This window comes from Mesocricetus auratus, unplaced genomic scaffold (genome assembly GCF_017639785.1).
Source record: "Mesocricetus auratus isolate SY011 unplaced genomic scaffold, BCM_Maur_2.0 Super-Scaffold_100011, whole genome shotgun sequence".
NCBI classification, from domain to species: Eukaryota; Metazoa; Chordata; class Mammalia; order Rodentia; family Cricetidae; genus Mesocricetus; species Mesocricetus auratus.
Window position 1 is genome coordinate 43914919 of NW_024429195.1, and position 27208 is coordinate 43942126.

At 48.3% G+C, this 27208-nt stretch overlaps 2 protein-coding genes and 1 long non-coding RNA gene across 6 annotated transcripts in view; 1 reads left to right on the forward strand and 2 right to left on the reverse strand.

The window, feature by feature from the left end:
* The window catches only part of Timeless (timeless circadian regulator), a 21242-nt gene extending 5613 nt beyond the window's left edge, over nt 1-15629 (reverse strand). The window contains exons 1-17 of one of the 3 annotated variants that reach the window (XM_040754708.1): nt 15515-15629; nt 10054-10207; nt 9764-9917; nt 9564-9678; nt 9428-9490; nt 8107-8208; nt 7624-7779; nt 7246-7379; nt 6992-7079; nt 6572-6748; nt 5599-5816; nt 5247-5350; nt 4965-5134; nt 1443-1577; nt 950-1101; nt 161-258; nt 1-76 (exon numbers count right to left, since the gene is read on the reverse strand). The exon at nt 1-76 is cut by the window's left edge and continues 48 nt beyond it. In XM_040754708.1, coding sequence (XP_040610642.1) covers nt 1-76; nt 161-258; nt 950-1101; nt 1443-1577; nt 4965-5134; nt 5247-5350; nt 5599-5816; nt 6572-6748; nt 6992-7079; nt 7246-7379; nt 7624-7779; nt 8107-8208; nt 9428-9490; nt 9564-9678; nt 9764-9917; nt 10054-10135 — 2024 coding nt within the window. In that variant the 5' untranslated portion in view covers nt 10136-10207; nt 15515-15629. The other 2 variants (XM_040754707.1, XM_040754709.1) reach the window with 2 other exon arrangements.
* LOC121143247 overlaps nt 15405-27208 on the forward strand; it is a 13278-nt gene continuing 1474 nt past the window's right edge. Inside the window, exons 1-3 of one of the 2 annotated variants that reach the window (XR_005880438.1) lie at nt 15405-15562; nt 15864-15929; nt 18532-18628. This is a non-coding gene — a long non-coding RNA (uncharacterized LOC121143247). The remainder of the gene's footprint in view (nt 15563-15863; nt 15930-18531; nt 18629-27208) is intronic. The other variant, XR_005880439.1, reaches the window with a different exon arrangement.
* LOC101828388 (major intrinsic protein of lens fiber) lies at nt 16713-22421 on the reverse strand. Its single transcript, XM_005079729.3, has 4 exons — nt 21647-22421; nt 20905-21069; nt 20419-20499; nt 16713-17364 (listed from the first exon to the last, which is right to left on the reverse strand). The coding sequence occupies exons 1-4, from the start codon at nt 22004-22006 to the stop codon at nt 17179-17181; spliced, it is 792 nt and encodes a 263-aa protein (XP_005079786.1). The 5' UTR covers nt 22007-22421; the 3' UTR covers nt 16713-17178.

Here is a 27208-nt window from a genome sequence, read left to right on the forward strand (position 1 = left end):
ACCTGCAACTCCTCCTCCTCCTCCTCCTCCTCCTCCTCTTCCTCGTCCGCATCTCCTTCTATGGGCTCCTGCTGCCCTGTACGAAGAGTGAGGTTACTGGCTCTCTGCCACGCTGGTGTGGCCCACAGCCAGGAGGAGAGCAGGAAAAGAATGGACTCACTCGGAAGGGGGGCAAGAAGGATTTGTTTCAGCAACTGCATTTCTTCCCCTGGCGAAGTGACCGGAGAGCCAAACACGTTTCCTTCAGGCCACACCTCCCTGGAGACAGACAGAAAAGGCTTTAATCACAGGAACCTGGAGTTGCAATTAGGACTGGTAGGAGAAATTTGCTCCTGTGTCAATTAAAAAGAGAAGTGAACCTACTATCTCAGTGATGAAACAGGCTAGGGAATTATTTCTCACAAGGCATACTGCTCTTGCAGAAGACCCAGGTTCGATTTCCAGCACCCACATGGCACCCCACAACCTTCTGTAACCCCAGGTCCAGAGGATCTGAAATCCTTTTCTGGCCTCCACAAGGAAAAAAGGAACAAATGTGGCACACATACGTATATTCAGGCAAAATGCTCATTCACATAACAAGTCTAATATACATGCATAGAGAGAAGAAAAATACTCAAGTGAGGAATGCAGGTATTCTATGCCTGTAGGTTTACACACAGCATCCCTACAGAGCAGACACTGAAAGGTCACTCATCGACATGTTACCCATGGTGAACCTTGGCTGGTAGAATTGTATTTATTATCTTCCTCTGTGAACTGTGTTTACTGGCACTTCTAAAAACAAGAAGTTCCAACTAGCCAATCAAAGCCTACAAAGCCAATGTTGAATACAGAGATCCACAGCCTCTGTTGAGACGTTTCTCTCCTGAGAACTGACAATGCCGGACCCCAGTGAATAACTCCCATCCCCTCAGAGCCCAGGAGGATGGGTACACAGGATTCTTACCTGGCAGAGCGCAGGAGGCCCAGAGCCTGTGGGGCCTGGCCAGCCAGAAGGCTGTCTTGGATCCTCACCATGGCTTCTACTCGCTGCTCTTCCACTGGTACCTCTGAAGCCGCATCAAAGGGGATGATGGAGTCTGTCCTGAACTCAGGGTCCTACAGACAGATACAGCATGGGAGCAGAGCGGGAGAAAGCCACACTGGCTACAAGAGTACTGTCCTTGCCGGGCGGTGGTGGCCACGCCTTTAATCCCAGCACTCGGGAGGCAGAGGCAGGCGGATCTCTGTGAGTTCGAGGCCAGCCTGGTCTACAGAGTGAGTTCCAGGACAGCCTCCAAAACAATACAGAGAAACCCTGTCTCGAAAAACCAAAAAAAAAAAAAAGAAAGAAAGAAAGGAACAAAGAGAGAGAGAAAGAGAGAAAGAGAGAGAGAGAGAGAGAACAACAACAAAAGGGTACTGTCCTCAAAAAGGATAGGGCTTCTGTAACTACCTACCTGGGCACACCGCAGAAGCTGTTCTTCCAGGGCTGGCCACAGGGTCTCCAGCTCACCAGGGCTATGTGAGACATTACCAGGAGCCACACCTTGGTCCTGAACCTTCTTCTTCTTTTTTCTCTTTTTTCTTTTGTTCTAAGGGGAAAGAGCTGCATGTTAATTGCAGAAGAGCCACAGAAGTCTCTGCCCTCAGTGTTAGTGACGTGGAATGCAGACAGAAGACACGGAAACAGCAGTGGACACTGTTTCCTTGTTCTCCAGGAGAAACCAGCAAGTCAAGAGAGATGCATTACAGTGCGGAAGAGCTATGAGGAGGATGAGCAGAATGCCTATTCTTGAAGTACAGGTTTGCCAATGGTGGCAACGTCTTTTTTAAATAAAAACAAAACCAAAATCAAAAGATACAATTACTGTGTTTTGTGTGTTCATGGGGATGGCATGTGTGCTTGCATGTGTGGAGAACAGAGAAACATGTGTGGGTCAGTTCTCCACTTCAACTGTGTGGGTCCTGACGATCGAGCTCCATTTGTCAGGCCTGGTGGAGAGTGGCTTCCCCCACTGTGCCATCATCCCTGAAGACTTGTGCAGAGCATTGAGAGTTGAGTTACTACAGGGTCAAAACCAGCAGAAACCTTTGGAAAGGCGAAGCAGGGCCAGCAGGATGGCAGAGGGTCAAGGTGCTTCCAGTCAGTCAGACTCAACGGTGGAAGAGAGCTGACTCCACAAGTCTTCCTTTGACCTTCACATACATGCCATGGCACATCACACACACACACACACACACACACACACACACACACACACACACACACACACACGGCAAAGCATACATACCGAAAGCCTGGAACTTTTGAAAATCAGGAGTGGGGCAGGCAGTGGTGGCGCACACTTTTAATCCCAGCACTCGGGAGGCAGAAGCAGGCGGATCTCTGTGAGTTGTATGTAAGTCAGGCTGGTCTACAGAGTGAGTCCTAGCCTAGCTACAGGGTGAAACTCTGTCTCCATCCCAAAAAAGTCAAACAGGATGGGCAGATGGATGGGGATCCCTGGGGATCATGCTTGACTCAAGCACCTTATAATCAAAGGCAGGAGGAGCACGGGCTCCGGGGTCCAGGAGGCTAGGACGTGAACATGGATGCCAATGAAACCAGGGTGAGCTGCTTAACTGCTCTGTGTCTCTCTCCTAATGCTCTTACACTGAGAACATGAGACCTTAGGCACAACAACACAAATGACCTTTAGCATGGCAGTTGACATACAGTAAATACCGAGTAAAGGCCATATTACTAATGACCCCAAAGTCCAGAGTGTAAAGATTCCTTTTGGCAAAATCTTCTTGGTACGTTTACCTTTCAAATGTAGTTCTGACAGGATAACTTTTAAAAAAAAATATTTTATTTATTTATTATGTATACAATCTTCTGCCTGCATGCCAGCAGAGGGCATCAGAGCTCATTCAAGGTGGTTGTGAGCCACTATGTGGTTGCTGGGAATTGAACTCAGGACCTTTGGAAGAACAGTCAGTGCTCTTAACCGCTGAGCCATCTCTCCAACCCGACAGGATACCTTTTTAAAAGGAGACTTATTTTATGTGTTTGAGTGCTTTGCCTGCATGTATGTATGTGCGCCAACCATGTGTGCAGTACCTGCAGAGGTCAGAAGAGGGCATTAGTAACCCCAGTAACTAGAGTCACAGACAGTTGTGAGCTTCCATGTGTCCTGGAACTGAACCTGGGTCCTCTGCAAGTCCCTTTCCAGCCTTAATATCTTTCTACCTCCCTCCCTCTCTGTTTTGTTTTCCAAGACAGGGTTTCTCTGTAGCTTTGGAGTCTGTCCTGGAACTCACTCTGGAGACCAGGCTGGACTTGAACTCACAGAGATGGGCCTGCCTCTGCCCCACCCTCCCCCCCAGTGCTAGGACTAAAGGCATGTGCCAACACTGCCTGGCTAGTCTTAATTTCTTTAATGTCTATGTGTATGAGTTATTTGCTATTATATACATACATACATACACCCACATACACATACACGCCACATATGTGACCGCTGCCCCTGTAGGGTGCTGGATTCCCTGGAACCAAAGTGCAGATAGTTGTGAGCTGACATGTGGGTGCTGAGAACCAAGCTGGGGTCTTCTGCAACGACTGCAAGTACTCTTAATCGCTGAACCATATCTATAGCTCAGTTCTGACATACTTTACAATTTATTTTTATTTTATGTTCATTGGTATTTTACCAGCATGTGTGTTTGTGTAAGGTGTCAAAAGCCCTGGAACTAGAATTACAAACAGTTGTGAGCTGCTATGTGTGTGCTGGGAATTGAACCTAGGTCCTCTGGAAGAGCAGTCAATGCTCTTAACCATTGAAGCATCTCTCCAGTCCAGGTTCTGACTTTCAGTTGACTTTATTTGTGTGTGTATGTGAGAGAGAGAGAGAGACAGACAGAGACAGACAGACATAAGGAAATCAGAGGATACCTTGGGGAAATTGGTTCTCTCCTTTTATTTTGTGAGTCCTGATGCTCTAACTCAGGGCACTAGGCTTACCAGTAAGTGCCTTTACTTGCTGAGCAATCTTGCCAGACCCATGTAAAAAGTTTTTGAAAAAAGAAGCATAGTTTTACAAAGTCAAATAAATCTCTGTGTCTCTAAGATAGAAATTTGTTGGAAGGGAGGAATGATGAGCAAAGGGATCAAGACCAGGCTGGAGAAACCCACAGAAACAGCTGACCTGAACAAGGGGGAGCTCATGGACCCCAGACTGATGGCTGGGAACCAGCATAGGACTGATCCAGACCCCCTGAACGAGGATGTCAGTTTGGAGGTCTGGCTGATCTACGGGGCCTCTGGTAGTGGATCAGTATTTATCCCTGGTACACGAATGGACTTTGGAAGCTCATTCCACATAGAGGAATACTCTGTCAAACTAGATACATGGGGGAGGGCTTAGGCCCTGCTCCAAATGATGTGACAGACTTTGAAGATTCCCCATGTAAGGTCTCACCCTCGCTGGGGAGCAGAAAGGGGATGGATAGGGTCAGTGGGGGCAGGGAGGGGGGCAGCTGGGACTGACATGGAAAACCAGCTTGATTCTAATTTAAGGAAAATTATTGGGAGTTCTTTCCTTGACTTTTTGTCTTTGTCTTTTCCATCTACTACCCAATTCTGGACACAATCTTAATTTAGGAACCTGGAGAGTGACATGGGTTGTTTGAGTGTATCCTAATTGTAAATAATAGAGGACTAGCCTGACCTACTTATTGGTGTGTGTGTGTCTATAGTGTATGTGAATCTGTGTGTATGAATGCATGGCAGAGGTTGGTGAGTTTTTCCTGACGCCTTCTACCTTCCCCTTTGAGACAGATTAAAGATGAACCTAGTAGGCAACTCCACAGCAGCAATGCCACCAGCCTCTGGTCTTTAGCTCAGAATAGTTCTAGCAGGGCACTGTTAGCTGTAGAAAACTCAAGGAGCCCTCTGCCCTTCACCACAGCTCTTCCCACATCCTGGGGCTGCCCAGTACCTGCACCATCAGGTTCCCACGGCTCCGACAAAACCGCTCCAACATCTTGAGGAAGAGATGGGTGGTTTCCACCAGGTCACGAAGGAATGAACGTGGGTGGAATCTCTCATCGAACTTTCGAAAGAGCGCCAGGAAGAGCTCTCGGTACTCCATCATATAGAAAATGTTGTCTAGGAGTGGGAACGGAGGAAGGAATGAAGGGCTTGGAAAAGGAGAGGTGAAGTTGGCGGATTAAGATTCTAGACAAGAAATGGGAAGGTCGGGACCAGGCCAGGGCCTCACTTTTGATGATGCGACTGCTCTCTCTCACAGCCTCATCTGGGCAAATGTCCATCTCATTCACTGTGGCCAGCAGTTCCTGGTAGGCTTTTAGAGCCAGGTGCATCCTGACAGAATGGAGGGCAACAGGTAAAACGAGGGCAACAGGCAAAATGGAGGGCACCTTAAGGCTTTGGCAAATGTCAGTGTCAACCCCTCCCCAAGAGTATCTCTAAAATGAGAAGAACCCATCAACCCTTGCACTAGCCTGACCACCTCAACCTTGAAATAGAAATAAGGATTATCCACGATTCTGGTGGTCAGATTCATAGTAGGCTAAGGTACCCACTGTGATCCCCAGGGCCTTCCCACTGACCGGCGTGCCCAGGAGGCGGCCTCCTTGCGGTCAGTCAGCATCATCTCATAGTAGTTAGTAAGATTTTGCTCCACGAAGTGGAAGGTACGGACACTGAGGGTCTCAGAGACAAAGCCAGGGCGGAAGGAGGCAGCTCGGTTAAAGGCCATAAAGAAAGCCAAAGCCCACATGTAGTACGTCTCATCGTGCTGTTGGGCTCTCTCCCGAAGCAGGTGGTCCTAGAAAAAGAGACATCTGTGACCTCAGGGTTTCTAACTCCCTTCCAGACGCTCTTGCCTGAGATGAGGGGTTGGACCCTGGACACCAATGTAAGATTTCCTAGAATCCACAATTTCCAGTTTCCTCTTGTTCTCAGGTCTGTTCATAACTTTTCTCCTTTTTCTCTGGGGATACTTCTCCAGAGTCTCCTTTTAAGAAAAGATTCGCCTGGTAGTGGTGGCACACGCCTTTAATCCTAGCACTCAGGAGGCAGAGGCAGGTGGATCTCTGTGAGTTCAAGACCAGCCTGGTCTACAGAGTAAGTTCCAGGACAGCCTCCAAAGCTACAGAGAAACCCCATCTCGAAAAAAGATTCATCTTACTTTATAATTAACATGTCTCTGTGTGGTTGTGTACACATGGGTGTTGATGTCCCCGGAAGCCAGAAGAGGACATCAGACCTTCTGAAGCTACAGCTCCAGGCAGCATCAAGCAACCTGATCTAGGATCAAACTCTCTGCAGGAGCAGCAAGTGCTCTTGGCTGATGAACTCTCCAGTCCCATCAATAACTCTGGGTTTTGTTGTTGTTGCTGTTCATGCTAATAATAACCCATTCCTTAGAATCTTCACTCTGTCAGGGTACCCACTCCCTCTGTGGTCCTCACAAGTCCAGCCTTCCTTGGGCCCCTTGGCAGGGTGTCCTCTTTGCCAACCACTAGTCACGTCACCTCCGTTCCATCCCTAATTGTCTAGATGTCCTTCCCGGGCTCTCACCTTGACTGCACCCATGAGTGGGTTGTAACAGTTCTCCAGGAACTCGGAGCAGAAGTCCCTGAGGAAGAGCCTCACGTTGAGGGCGGAGCGGCGGTGAACAGACAGCTCCTGGGCAGCCTGGCGACGCTTCGGCACCCTCCGGGGCTGCTTCCCCAGATCTGAGCTGTAGTTTCGGAGCTGAGGGCACCAGTTGATAGACACATGACAGTTAGGTCCTGATGGAACTGCCCTTGTGGTTCTTTTACAGCCTCTGGCCTCGGTTTTCATACAAGAAATGCCTACAGGCATCTCTGCCTCTGGTGCTGGTGATGGCGTCAGTGGACACAACACCGTACCAGCATCAACCCGCTAAGTCTAAGAACAGAACCCTCTCAGGTCCTGCAACTCCAGTGTTCCCGTCTTGTGCATATGCATACTCACATTGTGAAGGCCTTTGTGAAAGATGACGTCCCTCTCCCCAATGGACTTCAACCCCTGGACAATGTAGGAGCCCCCAAATCGAGAGTGCCTTCAAGGAAACAAAAGGTTGCAAAATGACTCCTCAATTCTCTTGAAGTGTTAGGCAACCCTCCTCTGTCAGCAGCTCTGTGAGTTAGTGTTAAACCATTTCCCAGCCTTGAACTGTCCGTGCTGGCTGCTGGACCCCAGATGCAGCCGAGTGCTCTGCCACCCACCTGTTGCTTCTCTGGAGGGCTCGAGTTCTCTTCTCCGCCATCTCCCGCTGGCGCAACACCTCCAGCTCTGCCATGTCTGTGCTTCGCTCCTGGGCCAAGCGCCCCTGCCCTACTCCTGCTAGCTGCTCAGGGTTCTGGATTAGGAACAAGGAAGAAGAATCAGAACCAGGATTCTTAGCCCTCATGTCTGAGCCTTAGATCACTCCTACTAGGAACGAAAACCACAAACATACAGAACTGTTGACGGGCCTTGGACAGAAGACACAGTCACAGCACCCATCACCTGCCCCCTCAGGTGATTCCCCATTACTACCAGAGCAACTGGCCACGTGGCAGACAGCACAGATGGAGGGGCCGGGAGAGTATGCAGGGCCTCACCTGGTCTCGGAACATAAGGGAAACAATTTCCAGCACATGGAGACTCCACTGCTGCTCAGCAGATGAGCTGGACAGAAAGAGGAGCAAGTCGTCCATGCCGCTGAGATGAATCGCCCAAAGCAGCCGGTCATGGATGCTGGCATCATCATCGATCCTCTGGGCAGGCAGTCAAGAGAGAGGAAGACACACTCAGCTCCATACCACACTTCAAAGACACGCTCTGCAACATGGCTGCCCTCCAAAGATTTGCTCAGCAACAAGGCTACCCTCCAAAGACTTGCTCAGCAACAAGGTCACCCTCCACAGACATGTTCAGCTCCACACACCCTCCAAAGACTTGCACAGCTCCACGGCTACCCTCGAAAGTCCTCAATGCACTTCTTGGCTAAGACTCTTCCCTAGACTGGTCAGAAGACAGAAAAATCTGAAAGCAGAGAGCTCACCCCAACCAGCACAATAATTCAGATGCTGCAAGACCCTCACCTTCTCCTGCTCAAGGTCAGCTGGGACATGGAGAATATTTCTGACCAGCAGTAGGATCCGTTCAATCAGTAAGTTATCTTCTTCCTGCCGATCCTCCCAGCCCTGGGCAAAAGGTGAAAAAACTGGCATACCCAGACCCAGACAGACAGGTGTGTACACACACACACACACACACAAATAATTAAATTTGTTTTTTGTTTTTTCCGAGATAGGGTTTCTCTGTGTTGTTCTGGAGGCTGTCCTGGAACTCACTCTGTAGACCAGGCTGGCCTCGAAATCACAGAGATCCGCCTGCCTCTGCCTCCTGAGTGCTGGGATTAAAGGCATGTGCTACCAACGGCCAGCATAATTAGATAAATTTCTAAAAACAAAAAGAAAGAAAAGCCAGGTGGCACATGTCTTTAATCACAGCATTCAGGAGGCAGAAGCGGGCAGGGGAAGGGTCTAATTAGTTCCAGGCCAGTCAGGGCTACAAAGTGAGAGACTGTCTCAAAACAAACAAACACAGTAATAGTAAAATAAGGAAAGAGTGAGCTAAGCATGGTGGCACAGGCATGTAACCCCAGTTTCTCAAGAGACTGAGGCAGATGACTGCAAGTTCAAAGCTTACCCAGATTACAGAGTGAACTCAAGGATACCCTAGGCACTATAGTGAGACCTTGCCTCAAAAACAGAAAATAAAAGAGAGCCAGGGGTATATTCCAGTGGTAGAGTACTTGTGTAGCATGCATCAGAGCCTAGATTCAATCTCCAGGACTATGGAGCAGAGGGCAGAGTATGGTAGGGCATGGCTATAGCCCCCCCCCAGCACTCAGGGGAAAGAGTCATGTGTTCAAACCCATCTTCAGCTACACAGCGAAGTAGTGAACTTGAGTGTGAAGCCAGCCCGAGCTACATGAGACCCAATCTCAAAAAAAAGGGGGCAGGGGACAACTGGAGAAACAGACCACAGTTAAGAGTACTTGTTGCTCTTACAGAAGACTTGTGTTCGGTTCCCAGCACCACATGGCAGCCCACAGACATCTACAACTACAGTTCCAGAGGCCATAATGCCCCTTCTGACCTCTGAGGGCACCCGACACACGGTGCACATACATACATGCAAGCAGAACACACATACATATAAAATAAATTTTAAAAAAGAAAAAACCAGAGTAAGGAAGCAAAGAAAGAGGGGGTGTGGTCAAGCAATCCCAAGGTGGCTAGAAACTCTAGACTACGGTATCGCTAAGGGCTGAGGACCTTCCCAGGCACAGCGCCTTCCTCTGCTAGGGGAGGTGAAGGCTCGTTGCCCTGCAGGATGTGTGGGGTGCAGACTCACCAGCTGCAGCAGCTCATACAAGGTTTCACTGAGGACTCCAAAAGTCTTCTCGCTGGCAAAGGCCTGTGGGACAAGGAACAGCTGGTAGCTAGTGACTGCCAAACGCGGACCTAGCGCCTCTAGGAAGGCTTCTCACCTCTTTGTAGGTCTGCAGGTGAGTTAGAACCTGCAGGAAATGGTGCCGCACACTGGGGTCCTTAGGCACACTGCCAAAGCAGAGCAAGGCCGGCTGAGTCAAATTCACCATCAGCCTGGGGAGACAGTGAAGGAAGAAGTAGCCAGGCTTCTTGCCAGCAGATGCTACACACGGCAGACCGCAGAGGCTGAGGAACGAACCTGATGACAGCGTCGAAGAGAGGCTTGTCCTGGCGGTGCTGCGTGAGGATGGGCAGGAGGTCACTCTGCAGGATCTGCGCAGCTCCCAGCTGCCGCCGCACATCTCTCGACTCGTCCTCATGCCTCAAGTAGCGGATCAGGTCCTTCACGCTCTCTTCACACAGAATCAAACAGCACTTGTGAACCCAGAAGAAGCTGCCCAGGTCATTCGCTCTTCATACCCACAGCCTGGGGAAGTCACCAGCCCTCAGTGCAAGAGTTTTCACCTGGTTCCTCAAAAGATCACTCACCTAAGCAATCGGGCTCCTTATGGTAAATGTCCCCTTCCAAGTACCCAAGGGCACTACATGTGGCTAGAAGTTCACAGTTCATCGTGTCAAGCACACACCAGAGGCCCAAGGCCAGGAGGACTGGCAGCGGAGACAGCAGATGAAAACGGCGAGCCTATAGTGACAAGGAAGAGGGGTGCAAGCCCCGTGAGGTAAGCAGAAGGAACAGGCTAGGACGTAGCAATCAAGAAGACGCTGGGCTAGACCCTGAATTGCTGCACCTTTGGAGGAACTAAAAGTGATGCTCCCGCGCTCAGGAAAAACAATTTTTTTAGAAATATTTTTTTCCTGGTTTTTTGAGACAGGGTTCTCTGTGTAATAAGTCTGGCTGTCCTGGAACTCGCTCTGTAGACCAGGTTGACCTCTAACTCAGAGACCTACCAGTCTCTGCCTCCCAAATGCTGAGATTAAAGGTGTGCACCACTCAGCAGGAAAACAAATTTTTAACTAATCAATTGTGGAGCTGGGGATCAAACTCAGGGAGGCTCCATGCATGTACTATAGTCTAAAGAAACTCCAATGTATGAATTAAGACCTGGCCCATACTACAGTCAGATCATAAAACCAGAGAAACATGTCTCTTCCTTACACGGCCCTAGTCCAGATGTACCACAGGAGTTAAGATCCCTAGCTTTGGGCTAGCGAGATGGCTCAGTATGTAAGGGTGCTTGCCACCGAGGCTGAGACCCTGAATACTACCCACAGGACCCCACGGGAGAAGGAGAGGACCGGGACAAGTTGTCCTCTGACCTCCACATATGCCCCTCCCTACCAGAGAAAAAAAGCAATCCTATCCCTAACCACACAGTGATTACATGAGATTTGTGTACCTGGCTGGTGGGGTCCACAGGTACATGTATGTGCTTGATTGTGCATGTGTGTGGAGGCCAGGGGTCAACCTCAGATATCACTCCTCAGGACCCTCCACCTCATCATTTTGAGACAAGGTCCTCACTGGCACTGGGGACTAGCTGATCAGGCAAGGGTGGCCAGCCAGTGAGCACTAGGGATCCTTAGTGCTGTAATTGGAGCCACAAAGCACCATCCTGGCTTTTTAACAAGGAGCTGAGGCATGAATTCAGATCACTGTGCTTGTATGACACTGCTGTCAGCTGAGCTGTCTCCCTACCCCTATAAAGACTGACTGACACCTCATAGGATCTCCTGGGCTTCTGAGGCACTGAGATCTGGAGGAAAGCTCCTTCCTTGTCTGTCAGCAGAAGTCAGCAGCAGGACCCCTGCCACTGCCCCAGGAGCAGCACTCTCCTCGTCTGAAACAAGGCCCCCCCATGTGTCCAGGTCCCTGTACTCACCAGGTAATCTTGTAGACACAGACCCAGAATCCTGAGTGACCGATACCCCCCACACACATATCCTGCATTCTTTGCCCACTCGTGTGGAAGATCAGGGTTACTCATCAATCTTGTCCCCTAGGCACCTCGGCTGCACCTCATTCTGCTGTTGGAAGTGTCCTCTAAAAAGACCTTCTTTCCTGCCTGTGGTCTCCAGCTGGACACCCTGACTCCACCCCTATGGTAGACAACAAATCTCCAAAAGCCTAAGACGTACGTATGGTCGATGCTACCTCCCTACACGTAGGCTGTACTTATGTAACCGGCCTATGTCTTCATATTGCCTGCCATCCTACCCCTCCCCCAACTCACCTACTTCTGAGCTGCAAAGCCCAGCAGTACAAGGAGCCGGCAAAACACTCACTCAATGACCAGGAGTCAGAAGGAGCCTTTTCTCTGCTGCCCATTCTCAGGAACCTGGTCTCTGGTGAGGCAGCTTCTGTACATGCACTCCCGATTCTCCCCAAAGACACATGCAGCTTTTCCAGGGGACCACTGGTGCGTGCGTGCGTGCGTGTGTGTGTGTGTGTGTGTGTGTGTGTGTGTGTGTGTGTGTGTGTTAATCATGTGTCATCATGAAGGGCTGAAATTCCTACTGAAAGCTTTTACTCAGTTCCAGTGTGGGCCTTACGGCTGTGGGGTCCCTGACCCGTGGTCTCTGACCGTCTTCCCTTATTCAAGACGACTGTGAGGGATTGTGAGGGATGGGAGGCGGCCGCATGGCCCTGCCATCAACCCTGCCTTCCCTATCTGCTTGAATTGCTCTTCTTTCTCCTCTACCGAATGTTCTGACAGCCAACAAAGAGGAGGCTAGTCAAATGACTCAGCAGGTAAAAACACTTTCCACACTAGCTCAAAGACCTTAGTTCACACGGCAAGATGTAGTAGTGGCTGTCTGTCTGTCCATCCATAAGGTCCAGCTATGCCTGGAATAAGAAGTGCAAACAAGAGAGACCCCGACCTCAAATTGGAAGGTGAGAACTGACTCCTCAGAGTTGTAATAATTTAAGAAAAGAGTTCACTCTCCTTTTTCTTCTTCCCTTTACAATTTGGAGGCAGAAGTGGCTCAGATCCATGGCTTGATTTCTTTCCCTGGCTGTTAAGACCCTCACCAAGGAACATAAACACACATGTTCCAACACACAAACTCCTCTCATAGTGAATCCCTCCATCTTGGAGGCCCCCTCTTCTTCCTGTTATTTCTCCAAGTTCCAAGCCCATGTGACCTTCAAGATCCAGTTCACACACCACTCCTCCAGAGTCTTTCCCTGGCCACCTGCAGAACAGGCACGTAATTCTTAGTCCAAGACAGACACCTATGTTCTGTCCTATATAGGATTGCCTAGGACAACTCTCTCTTCCTCCACTAATCACCGTCTTATGTATTTTTGGATGCATTAATTCCAGGAGCTTTCTTTGGCACAGGAGATGTGCAGTTAAGGACTGCAGGACGCAATCATGTAATAAAAGTGTGAGGCCAGGAGATGGTGTCGGGATTGTAGCTTCCCTGCAAGCTGCAGACCTATCCATCTCTACCAAGTCAGTCTGCTTGTGCCTCTGAAGAAGAAAAGGTACAGTGGCAGCCACAGAGAGGTCTGCTCAGATCTGCAAGAAGGTTTGTGCTGGGGCTGGAGAGATGGCTAAGAGCACTGACTGCTCTTCCAGAGGAGACCTGAGTTCAGTTCCCAGCACCTACATGGCAGCTCATAACTGTAACTCCAGTGTCGGGGATATGACTTAAATTACTGGAAAAAAGCAACAGTTCTTGTCCTCTCAGACTCTAAGGCTTGTGAAGGGAGTCAGCCACAATGAACAATCTGCTTTATTTTGTACATAAAATGTAAATACCACCAGAGGACAGATGAGCTACATACCTAGCACAAGCTTGACTTCTTTATTTTATCTTTATTTTTATGCATTGGTGTTTTGCCTGCATGCATGTCTGTGTGAGGGTGTCAGATCTTGGAGTTACAGGTCCTCTAGAGGAGCAGCCAGTGTCTTAACTGCTGAGCCATCTCTCCAACCCCCCTCCCCGTTTTTTGTTTGTTTGTTTGTTTGTTTTTAAGACAGAGTTTCTCTGAAGTTTTGGAGCCTGTCCTGTAGCTCTGTTGGCCTCGAACTCACAGAGATCTACATGCCTCTGCCTCCCGAGTGCTGGGATTAAAGTCGTTCGACACCACCACTTGTCTCTAATCATTGTTGGTTCTTCAGGGCATGGTTACTGACTTCCAGGGAGTGGAGCTTGGACAAATGTGTTCTGACAAGGCTCCTGGGAGATGCTCGGGGCATAGGGTCCAGCTGGCTTGCCAGGATGCAGGAAGCTCTGGGTTCTGCTCCTAACACTGTTTACACTGGGTGTAGTGAGGTATCTGTACTCCCAGCACCTGGGAGGCTAAGGCAGTTGGATCTCAAAAGAGACCAGACTGGGCAACTCAGGAGTCTCTCCCTTTAAATAGGGTAGGAAGGGGGAGTTAGCAGTGTTAGGGCTTGGTGTATGGGCCTCAGGTTCAATTCTCACTATGGAATGAAGAAAAAGAAAAGAAAATGTTTCTCCAGGTGTTTCTACTTCAATTCAGCTGACAGCCACACTAAAATGTCAAGTCCTTGATCCCAGTGATAATGTAGGTGATTAACAAATGTTGTTTCCTAGACTAAAGTAGACAAGTTTGACAATGGGGGGGAGGGACACTAAAGCTGGAAATTTGGAGTCCTCAGGACATACTGCAATAAGCACAGTCAGGAGTTAGGGAGGACTCCCTGTCACCTTGTCCCTGTAATCTACATGTATTTTTCCATGAGTCCTCAAGGAAAGGGACTCTACTCTGATCTCTGAACACTTGGCACTCTATATTAAGAGGTCAATACACTGTTTAGTGTCACTGATAATAAACAAAGGTATGATATAATTCAGGAACACAAAAAATTGACCAGCACTCAGGCGGCAGAGGCTGACAGATCTCTGTGAGTCTGAGGCTAGCCTGGTCTACATAGAGAACTCCAGGCCAGAGAGGACTGTCTTTTTTTTTAATTAATTTATATTTTATTAATTTATTTATTGGTTTTTTGAGACAGGGTTTCTCTGTGTAGATTTGTAGACCAGGCTGGCCTCGAGCTCACAGAGATCAGCCTGCCTCTGCTGGGATTAAAGGTGTACACCACCACCATCCATCCAGACTGTCCTCTTATTTATGTATTTGTTTCCTCTGTGTGTGTGTGTTCCTGTTTATACCTCAATTTGAAGGAGTTGGTTCTCTCCTTCTATCATGTGGGTTCCTAGGCCTGCAACAAGCACAAACGGCTGAACCCTGTCTTTTTTTTTTTTAATAAGGGAGGTGATCAGCTTGGAGGGCTGGATAAATTAAATTACTGAATTTTAGGGTAACCACACTTAGTCCTCAAAGACAAGTTCACCTGACAAAGTGATGCATCCTCTCCCTGAGGCTGGGAGTAAAATGGGATGAGAAAAATGTCAGGGATGCACGACATCGACCTGAATAATCGTAACCGTTAGCGAGCAAAATGGGGTTCCAAAGTAAATGTAACACAACGGGCGTCCCAGCAAAAAGAAAAAAATCCAATGACAGCATCAAAGAAATGACACTCCCAGAAAGAAGCTTAACTCATGGCTGTTACTCTAGCTGACATCCCCGATAGGGGTCGTATCCTCCTTAGGTTTCACCAAATCCGGGGGCAAGAGGGTTAAACCCCGTCTATAAAAACCCCCAAAGCCTGAGAATTCCAACTCCTGACGACTCCCAAGCCGATGTGTCTCCGGGTCAGGACTGGATGGCAAGCTGCAAAGTGGCAAATTCCCGGGAGCCACCTGCTGCACGCTCTGCCTTCGGAACTCCTGGCCTCACAGTCCCATCCCTACCCGAAGTTCGAGGCTTGCAGGGGCTGGTCCGCAGCGAGCCCTCCAGGAAGCAGCGTCAGAACGCGCGTGCGCGTCGGGAGCCCCGCCCCCGCCTTTAAACCGCGCGGCGGGACCGCGGCCTCAGTGACGTGGTCGCACACCGCCCGGCAATCCTGGAGCTGCCCGCGTCGGCCCTCAGTCCTCTCGACACACTCACCCGCTCTCCGCGCGTCCCCCGGAGCCTCGGAGAGCCAGCGGCCCTGAGGTACGGGGCCGCAACCTTTCCCGCCACTCGGCTGGGAGCGGCCAGTCTGCGACTGCGCGGGGGTGGACCGTAGGCGGGGCGAGCCCGGACGGGGCGGGGCGAGCGGATCCACTTGATTCCGAACGAGGAGAGAGCGATAATTGGTGATGAAATAAGACGGGAAATCAAGAAGGATTGTTTTATCTGAGTCGGGCATCTGCACTAAAAAATTAAAGCCAAAACGCTATGGATTTTCTACCGAATTATAATAAGAATCAAGGTCGAGTTAAAGTAGAATTTACAGACATTCTTCCCCTTCCAGTCAGGTGGACTATTCCGAAGTCTTCGATGGCTAGTTAGAAAAGTTGTGTTTTATTTGGAAGAAGAGGTGAGTGGTGTATGTGATGATTGGGTTAGGGTTCTCTGTCTTACTATAGGCATACGTCTTAAGCTTGCGAAGTATATACAGGAGGTTCAGAATAGAAAGATCTGCAATAAATATTCGTTGTTCGGCTCAGGGTTACCTACGCCCCGGCTGAGACGATACTATTTTACCAACAATACAAGATAGGGTTCAAAAAACCAAGTCCGGAATTAAGCATTTGGCTAGAGGAGATCGAATTCTGGGGCAGGGGGAGGATAGCTGGCAGAAAAGGACATACAAAGAGAAAAGACTACGGAGCTAGTGATAAAAGTACAAAGATGCCATTTGCAAATCTCAGTTTGCTCTAAATAAATTTCCCCACCTTGCCCCCCTCAACTCCTGTAAATTTGCTTCAGACACCAGATTTCCTGTTTTAGCCTCAGTCATTAATGCTGGGGCTTCCGTACCAATTACAAAGGGCTATCAGGCAGGCCTTTTAAATCACTTCATTTTTCTAGACTCTAGGCTTACCAACCCCATTTCGGTTGGAAGGTCCCTGGTCCAAGGCCTCTGAATGAACACACAACCCAGACAGAGGAAGTAGACAGATTTATGCGCTTTACAGAGCATCTCAAGCCCATGTTTTCTTTTCTCAGAGCTCCTCCTGCCCCACACTCTGGGCAAGTATCCCTGAGATAAGTAGGCTATATTCTCCCCTTAGCTCCCTCAAAACTTTTAGGCACACTTGCCTAGTGGTCTGGAAATAAAATCTCCCATTCCTCTCCCTCCCACCCACCCCTTGGCATACCTTGCCTCCCCCTTTCTGTCTGTCTGTCTGTCTGTCTGTCTGCTTGCTTGCTGAGAGGAGTGACTCACTCCCCTGATCCTTCAAAAATCAAGATCCGTAGACTTGACTGGAAGCAGGGTAAACGCTGGGGAGGGACATAACATGTTGACACCTCTTTTCCGTTCCCTATCTGTGTGTCCCCAAACTCAGACACAGCCGCACGCACGCACCCACATTCATATGAACAGTCACGCACACGGCGAAGGTAGTTGGGGTGGGGAGGAAGGGAAGTTTGCACCAACCAGATCGTGAATGCAACTTGAAAGATTTCACACAGCAAAAGAGAAAAAAAAATTGAAAAACACACATAAGTTAAAAAATAAAGAAGTACATGCCCCTCCCCACAGTCTCTTTCTTCATCCAAGGTCTGGCTTGGCCCCTCCTTGAAACCCAGACTCGTTCTACTCCTCTTTCCCCCTGGATGTTTCACAGGGCCTGAGTCTTCAGTTCCACAGGCTCCCCTGTACCCTCAGGCTGTCCGTTGGAGTCACTAGGTCTGGCTCCCTTGAGGATAGAAAGTCTCTCAGAAACACTCTTGAGCCGGGGGAAGAGGAGGAAGTCATAGAGGAGGCTGCCCAGGCCCCCTCCAATGATGGGGCCCACCCAGTACACCTGTGGGAAAAGAGAAGGCATGCTCAGGCTTCGGGACTTTCAGGGAAAAGCAAGACTTCCTGCGCTTGTCCCACAAAACTGAGCTTTGTCTAAGTAGAAGTCAGTGCAGGTTTTTGTTGTTACTACTGTGTTCGGGCCTCCAAGTGTGGACTGTGTTCCAGCGCTGGACAAACATTCTAGACTCCATGGGACTGGAGAATGTCTCAGTGGATGGTTAAGAGCATTGGTTGCCCTTGCATGGGACCCAAGATCAATTCCCAGCACCCACATGGCAGCTCACAACCATCTGTAACTCCAGTTCCCAGGGGTCTGAATACTCCGTTTGGCCTCCGAGGATACCGGACAGGCATGTAGTGTAGCACACAGACATACATGCAAAATACATATATACATTAAAAAAATACAGATTGGCATGGTGATGCACACGTTTAATGCCAGCACTTATGGAGGCAGAGGCAAGTAGGTCTCTGGGAGTTCAAGGCCAGCCTGGTCTACAGAGCAAGTTCCAGGCAGTCAAGGTTACATACTGAGAACTGGTCTCAAAACAACAACAAAAAACCCAAAATAAAAACAAAAATAAATAAAATAATGTTGTTTTTAGAAATATCTATACTCTATTGTACATCAAAACCTGTCATTTTCTTCTGATTTACTAACCTTTTCTTTTCCTGTTTTAAGAGACAGGGTTTCTCTGTGTAGCCCTGGCTGTACTGGAACTTACTTTGTAGACCAGGCTGGCCTCGAAGTCACAGAGATCTGCCTGCCTCTGCCTCCTGAGTACTAGGACTAAAAGTGTGTGTTACTGCTGGGTGTTGTTGGCGCACACCTTTAATCCCAGCACTCGGGAGGCAGAAGCAGGCGGATCTCTGTGAATTCGAGGCCAGCGTGGTCTACAAAACATGTTCCAGGATAGTCTCTAAAACAATACAGAGAAACCCTGTCTGGAAAAACCAAAAAAAAAAAAAAAAAACAACAACAAAAAGTGTGTGTTACCACCACCTAGCTATTTCTTTTCTTATTCCTCTACCTTACCTATACCTCCTTAACTTACATTATTCTAATTGTTGTTATTTTGAACTAGTTTATATATTTTTCTTAGAAAAATTATAAATTATAACATAAAATTTACCTTATTAAATATTGTCTATTGCTTTTTGCCTAGTACAGGATCTCATCATGTTGCTGAAGAGAACCCTGAACTCCTAATCCTCTGGTCTTCCCAAGTGCTGGGATGACAAGCATGCACTTCTATCAAGTTTACTCAGTAAGGGGGGGTAAAAGTGTAAATAAGCAGGGATTTCAGCTTGGGCTAATCATAGCACTTAGTAGGACAACTTAAGAGAGTTGTCTTGAGCTTGAAGCCAGGCCAAGTTACACAGTGACTTTGACACCATCTTGGTTACAGAGAGACACCCCGACTTAAAAATCAACTCTTCTGCAGAGCCTGGCACACATGCCCGTTCACCCCAGCACTCAGAGGCAGAAGCAGGTGGATCTCTGTGAGTTCAAAGCCAGCCTGGTCTACAGATCGAGTTCCAGGACAGCCAGGACTGTTACACAGAGAAACCCTGTCTTGGGAAAAAAAAAAGACTATGGCTCGGTAGTGTTAAATATAGTCACATTGTTGTGTAACTCATTTCCAGGAGTTTTTGAGTTTGTAAAACTAAAACTATAAGCCGGGCATTGGTGGCGCACGCCTTTAATCCCAGCACTCGGGAGGCAGAGGCAGGTGGATCTCTGTGAGTTCGAGGCCAGCCTGGTCTACAGAGTGAGTTCCAGGACAGCCTCCAAGACAATACAGAGAAACCCTGTCTCAAAAAAACAAAAACAAAAAAACAAAAAAACAAACAAAAAAAAAACCTAAAATTATATAGGCATTAATTATATAGGCTGACCCCAGTCCCTGACAGACACCCTTCTACTTCCTGTTTCTGGTAATTTGTGTTTCTTTTTTCTTTCCTTTTTTTCCTTTCCTCCCTTTTCTCCCCTTCCTCCACCCCCTTCTCCTCTTTATGGTGTCATGTAGCACAGGCTGGCCCTGAACTGCCGTGTAGCCTAGGATGACCTGGGACTCCTCATCCTCTTGAGTCTGCCTTCCGGGTGCTGGAAATGTAGGTTTATACTACCACGTTGGCTTGTTTGAATGAATGTGGATATTCTACCTCATGTAAGTAGAACCATATAAGAATTACCTTTTGGTGACAGGTAATTTCACTTAGCATAATGTCCCTGAGGTTTATGTTACATGGAATCAGAACTTCCATGTGCATATAGACCACGCTTGACTTTTCCACTGCTCTAGCAAGGGGAATTAGGGTTGCTTCTACGTCGTGTCGATTGTAACTAATGCTGCCGTGGAAACGGTTGTACAACCTGGTAGATTCTTTGGAACTATTTTCATGTTTATTTTATGTATGCCCAAAGCATTGTTATTATTTATTGAAGATTACTCCATGCCAGAATCTGTGCTAGTTGCTTTACACAGATAACTGTCACAATTATAATATACATATACATATATATATCTGTAATTAATGAACAGAGACAAAGAATAAGTAACTAGTCAGAATTACATACAAGACTAGTAAAGTAGAACTAAGGTGCTGCTGGTCCCGTGGGCATACATTCTGACTTCTGGAACCAGAAGTTTTGTCTCAGATGTAATTGACTATCCAATAGCCTCTAGTTCTCTCATCCATGGCGTACTCAGTTAAAAAGCCCAACAAGAGGGCAGTCCCAGCAAGAGCCTTCCATCCGTTTGTTTCAGAAACGACGTCTTGCTGTGCCGTCGTCTATGCCAGCTTCAACTTTCTGGCCTCAAATACTCCTCCTGCACCAGCCTCCCAAGCGCTGGAACTACAGGCATGTATCACCACACCCAGCTAAGAGCTCTTTTTGACAAAATAATGCAATGTGCATATGCAAGCGTCCCAAGGTCTCTGACAGCCTCCTTAGCTGCGTGCTGGCAGAGCAACCAACACATCCTGATGGAGTGCCACCTACAGTCCCGCCTGCCAAAAGTGCCCTATGCTCTTACCTTGTGCTCTTACTTACCCAGTGATTGCTAAAGTTCCGGGTGAGGATGGCCGGAGCAAAGGAGCGGGCAGGATTCATCCCTGCACCAGTGTAATACATCTGCAAAAGACACAGAATTAGCTGAGACATTTTCACCCCGACCACCAGCTTCTCTCTCTATAGCCCGCATTGCCAGTGAGAGCTGGCATCTTTCTTCAGCCAGCAGCAAATGGGGCAGGACCAGCTTCATAACTCTCCACATAGATAGTGACACTGATATTCCATCTGGGGACAGAACTATGGCCCCAGAAGAACAGCCCAGTCCTATCGTAATGTGTGCATTTCCACCCGAAGCCAAGAAAGGTTAGATATAGTAGTTAAAAGAAAGTTGATCCCTTTGTGCCAATTGATAAAGAAAAGGATGGATAATACGATTAAAGATGGTGTAGGGAAGACAGAACCCTTATGTCTGCTTTGGGGTCCCTAGAGTCCTGGAATAAGAAGTTTCCCACCTCTCCTGCTTACCCCAAAGAGGTGCCCCAGGGTGAGGGAGAAGCCAACAGCCAAGGCCACGGAGCCCATGCGACCATTCCGCCTTTCGTCATATGTAGCAAAGATGCAGAGCACAAACTGGAGCGTCAGGAAGATCTCCACAGTGGTGGCCTGGCCCACACTGACCCCAGCGTGCAACTGGCCAAAGGGGAGAAAGGGAGGCATCCGTTAGCACTGCCACGCGATTGCCGTCACCAGCAGGCATCCTCTTATCAATCAACTCCCGAGACAGGAAGGGTTTGAAACCCCTCCAGCTGATGCATTTCTAGTTTAGTGTTTCCTAACGGCACTTTTTTGTTGCTGTTTGGAAATGATGGCACTCACATGGGCGAGGACATTGAGTAAAATAAAGTAAATCCACTTAAGAACCTGGAGGAGAGTGGGGAGGAAGCTCATTTGGTATTTCTTGCCTGCCTGAGGCCCTAGGTTCTGGCATGCGTGGTATCTTAGCACTTGCAGGGTAGAGGCAGGAGGAATATATTTGGCTACACGGAAGGACTAGGTCCCCCAGCTCACAGCAACAACAACCTAAGAAAGCTGAAATCTGAGCTAAACTTTCTTGATCCTTCATGGAGGGCTCTATGCTTTTTCTGTTCTCCTCCTAAGCACCCTTAACTCTCACACACACACACACCTATGTACATACAGGAACAAGCATGTTAGGGCAACAATCAAGATGCCATGCCCCCTACGCCCGCCCTTGGCCATCCCTTACCGTGTTGAGTGCTAGGTTTCCTCTGACAGCTGGCGGGGTGACACTGTAGAGTACAGCCGCTCCAGCCACAGCCCCCAGAAGCTGAGCTGCCATATAGCAGAAGGCACGGAGCAAGGACATCTGGGAGCCCACAAGGAAGGCAAAGGTGACTGCAGGATTGACATGGGCTCCACTAATGTGACCCACAGTCTGCACCAGTGTAGCCAGGGCCAGGCCAAAGGCCAAAGCCACTTGCAGGACATGTAGGGGTCCAGGGGCCCAACGCAGCGAGGCTCCCAGTCCAAAGAAGACATAGAAGAGGGTGGCAAAGAACTCGGCAAATATAGCCCTCCAAAAGGAGGCAGACCGAAGTTCCCACATGGCAATGGGGAGTGGGCACAGTGCCTGGGTCCCTAATAAGCCCCTGGACTGGCCTGAGTGGACAGTCCCCTTTATAGAGAGCGCTCTTAATCCCTGGGAGGGGCAGGCTGGGGTAACTGGCTCTGCCTCTTAACTCGTTCATGCCTGTGGATGTCCAGATTCGTCTCCAATCATCTGATGGAGAGGCTGGCATTTTCCTTTCTCTCCTCCTCGGGGGATGAGCCAGGGAGCCAGGAGTATGGGGTTCATGGATGGAGACCTGGAACAGTCTGCCTGTCTGTGTCAAAGTTGGGGTTCATGGTCCTGATTGACACCTGGCTTAGAACATTCCTCAAGTTTCTTGGAAGATAGTCAGTTTGAGTTCACTTCTCCGGATATGGGCTGGGCTGGCTCCTGGGGGTCTCAGGCTCCTCTGATTCCATCTGGGTTAAGTAAGGGTGGGGGTGGGAGTAAGGAGTGGGGTGCAGCAGGGAAATTGAATAACTGAGGAGAATTCTTTAGTGCCCTAGGATTAGAGGGCTGTCTCCCATTGGCTGGTTTATACAGGAATCTGTGGACCCTGCAGCTCTGGAACAGAATGGTTCTGCTGTGTCTGGCTTTCTCAGAGCCCCGGATTCCCTACCCCCAACCCAGGCCAGCACCTCCCTTTCCAAACCCTCAGCCTGCCCTTTAAACCAGAGAGAGAGAGAGAGAGAGAGAGAGAGAGCATGAGGAAGCATAACTTGAAAGAGGGGTTAGGGGTTCGAGAAGGAGGAAAGAGTTCAGTCATGTTTCTGTCCTCCTGCAATATCGTTTTAGGTTGGATAATGAAAACGGTATGGTGTCCGTGGAAGGGCTCTAAGAACCTATCCACAGGAGGTACTGAGGTCACAGGCACTCACAGGGACTGATTCAGGAGAAACAACACCCTCTGACTCCTTTTTTTTTTTTTTTTTTTTTTTTGGTTTTTTGATACAGTGTTTCTCTGTATTGTTTTGGAGGCTGTCCTGGAACTCACTCTGTAGACCAGGCTGGCCTCGAACTCACAGAGATCCACCTGCCTCTGCCTCCCGAGTGCTGAGATTAAAGGCAGGCGCCACCAACGCCCGGCTCACCCTCTGACTCTTTAATGTAACCTTTGCTGCATTTCACCCAGCGATGCCCCTAGATTCTGGTCACCTCTGTCAACCCCAGAAAACACAGGGTTTGTACTGCTTCCAGAAAACACCCTCAGACAGGAGCACAGTAAGAGTAGAGACCTTAGTAACATGTACTGGGACAGGTGTGCGTGAGGACACAAAATGGCAGGAACAGTGGCAAATACTGGCTAGAGTGTGAGTTAAGATAGACTCTTTGACACATAGACAGCACCATGTGCAAAAAAATGAGCAAATACATATTTTCTGACCCAAGAATTGCACATACCCAAGAAAAACTCTTCTATAGACACTCCAGCAGACATGCACAAGAGCAGCTATTCGGTCACAAGAAAGCAAAACAGCCCAGACACTTGCCAACAGGAAAGTGAAATGACAAACAGCGGTATAGGAGATAGTAATGGGGGTGTCACTCAATAGTCAACATGAGTTAATAGTCAGTGACACTCAGTAATAAGACAAATCTTAGCAACAAAATGGTTTCTAAAAGTTCCAGGGGTTGTCCACCTGAAAGTATGACAGCACATGCCTAAATCCCAGAACCATGGGAGTTAAAGCAGGAGGGTCTTACCCCAAACGTCTGTGCCAGGCTCACCCCCACCCATGCTCAAAGCCAGGTCAGTCACTTGGGATGAGAGACTTGTGCCTGGCATGGAGCTCCTGCCGGGGCTTGAGGCCTCTAGGACTCCCTGTACCAACATTAAAGTGACAGGACCCAAGCCTTACACAGCAGGATCAAGGCCAACCTAGACTATATGACAAGCACCTGCTAGCCAGGAAGACTGTCTCATCCATATCTGTATCCAGAGCTACTGTCTACAACTGTATCTGGAGAGATGGGAGGAGAAATGGCTGGAGAGATGGCTCAGGGGTTAAGAGCATTTGTTGTCTTGAAGAGGGTGGGGGCTCCATCCTAGCATCCACATGATGGCTCACAACCATCCATAACTCCAGTTCCAGGGGGTATGAACTCACCAGGCACATATGGGGAGCACATACACACATGCAGGCAAAATAATCTTATTATAAGATGTAAAAAATGAATGAGGGTATGGTCTGGTTGCTAGAGCAATTACCTATAAAGTAAAAATGCATTTTTCAGAATAAATACAGATGAGATAAAACCACACAAAGAGGAGAACATAGCTCTGGTGTGCGACTATAATTCTGGCACATGAGAGGTAGAGGTAGGAGGTTATGAATACAAACCAAGCCCTGGAGATACGTAGTGAGGTCTTGTCTCAAGATGGATGGATGATAGATAGACAGATAGACAGACAGATAGATAGATAGATAGATAGATAGATAGATAGATAGATAGATAGGTAGGTAGGTAGGTAGGTAGATAGACAGACAGACAGACAGACAGAGCAGTGGTGGTGCACACCTTTATTCCCAGCACTCGGAAGGCAGAGTCAGGTGGATCCCTGAATTTGAGGTCAGCCTGGTCTACTGAGAGAATTCCAGAACAGCCAGGGCTACACAGAGAAACCTTGTCTTGAAAAAAACCAAGACAGAGAGAGACAGAGACAGAGAGACAGAGAGAGACAGAAAGGTATAAATTTCTGTTGAATCAATTTAATATGAGCTCCTTGAGGCCCAGTATCATCTTCTTCAAATAAATATTGTAGCTTAAAAAGCAGGTAAAGTATCTCAAGCAGAACAAAACACTCAATACACAGAAGCCAATTAATAGCCAAGGGTTCAATTAACACCAAAAAAAAATTCTTTTTTTTTTTTTTTGGTTTTACGAGACAGGGTTTCTCTGTATTGTTTTAGAGGCTGTCGGTCAAGCCCAGCCTTGAACTCACAGAGATCCACCTGCCTCTGCCTCCCGAGTGCTGGGATTAAAGGCGTGTGCCACCACCGCCCGGCCCTATTTTTAAATTACTTTATTTTATATGCTTTGGTGTTTTGCCTGCATGTATATCTGTGTGAAAGTGTCAGATCTTGAAGTCAAACAGTTGTTAGCTGCTGTGTGGGTGCTGGGAATTGAACTTGGGTCCTCTAGGAAAAGCAGTCAGTACTCTTAACCACTGAGTCATCTCTCCAGTCCTTCAAAAATATTTTCTCACAACCTGGTACCCTTTTATAAGAGGAACAGAAGGGAGTCAAGTCATTACCAAATGGTCAGATTTCCTTATCTGCAGCAAAACCCTCTACTCTTTATCCCTTGTCAGACGACAACAGTTAGCCAGATCTGTAATCGCAGCATTCCAGAGGCTGAGGCAGGAGGCTTGTGAGCGTGAGGCCAGACTGGGTTACATATGAATTTGAAACCTTCCTGGACTATAAATGAAACCTTGTCTCAAAAAACAGACAAACAAAAAATGTTCATAATTCCATGGCCCTCTCCTTTTACACGACGATCCCCATTTACTTAAATACCAGCGGCTCTCAAACATAGCTGGTTGGACTGTGAGGTGGCTCAGTGGGCTACGTTGCTTGCCACGTAGTCTGAGGACCCAAGTTTGATTCCTCAGATGCACATAGCAGAAGGAAAGACTCGATTGTTTCAGGTCATTCACTAACCTCCACACACATATCCTGAACACACACACAATAAATAATAAATAAGCTGAACAAAACCCTAATTGGAGATAAACTCACAAAAGTGACTTAAATTTTATGTATATTTACATATAATTAGCATATTAATTGATTTCTATTAGCTTAGTTTGTTTTTATATATTTTTGAGACAGGACTCCACTATGTAGTCCAGGTTGGCCTTGAACTCACAATCCTCCTCCTACCTCAGGCACTGAGTAGCTAGGATTTTTTTTTAGGTGCATTCCACTATACACAGCCTTAGCCTAGACTTACAAAAAAGTGGGGGGGGCAGGGCTGAAGAGATGGCCCAGAGATGGCTTCTGCTCCAGAGGACCCAGGTTCAATTCCTAGCACCTACATGGAGCTCATAACTGTCTGTAACTCCATTTCCAGGGCATCAGACATCCTCACACAGACATGCACATGAAATAAAAATAAATAAAATTTTAAAAAAGAAAAAAATGAAAACAGGCTGTGCTCCCTTGAGAAGTGACTCTGAGCACACTCTCTTTGCTGTTGGGGGAAGTCTCACCTCTGTTGCTGATCCGGCCGTCCGTCAGGGAGCCCCTCTGCTTCCCTTCACTGCTGGGAGCCACTCCATGCTCAGAGTCTGGTCTCCCATGGCTTTTCCTGCTCACACCTGAGACCAGGGGAGGGCGGACACAACATTCCTCTCACTGCCTGCAAGTTCCACTATCCACCGTCTGCCCGCACCGTGGCTTGAGTAAGAACTGTGCTCTCCAGTGGTCACTGTGTTGAACGACTTGTTTCCCAGGATGGCGCTATGGGGAGGGGCAGGGCTCAAAGGGAGTTGTCCTTGGATGAGGTCTTTGGGTCAAGAAGGTCAAGAAGGGGTGCCCTCAAATGGGGGTTTCCTCACATTGGTTTCTTTTTTGTGTGTGTGTGTGTGTGTGTTTTCTGTTGCTTTTTTTTTTTTACTGTTTTTTTTTCCAGTTTAAATTTAGATAAGAGACAAGGTTGCTTCACAAGTCAGTTCCAGGTCCCTCTCCCTTTCCCTCCCCTCCTCCCATGCCCTCCCCCAACATCCCCCCCGTTATCCCCTCATTCCCCCAGGGAGGGTGAGGCCCTCCATGGGGGTGTCCATAGTCTGTCATTTCATATAGGGCAGGGCCTAGACCCTTCCCCAAGAGTTCAGGGTGAGAGTGCACCTCACATTGTTCTATGGGAGTCCAAAGTCCGTGTGTATACTTGGGATGGGTACTGATCTGCTGCCCAAGGCTCAATAGATTCCCTAGGCCTCCTCACTGACACCCAAATTCAGGGGGTATTGATCAGTCCCATGCTGGATTCCCAGGCTGATGCCTGGGTTTCAAGAGTTAACCTTTGTCTAGTCAGCTGTTTCTGGGGGTTAAACCAGCCCAGTCTTAATCCCTTTGATCACCAGTCCTCCCTCTCTGTTACTGGCTTTCTTGAGTTCAGCTCAGTACTTAACCAAGGGAGTCTGCCTCTTCTGGTTTCTTTTCTTTTCTTTTCTTTTTTTTTTTTGGTTTTACG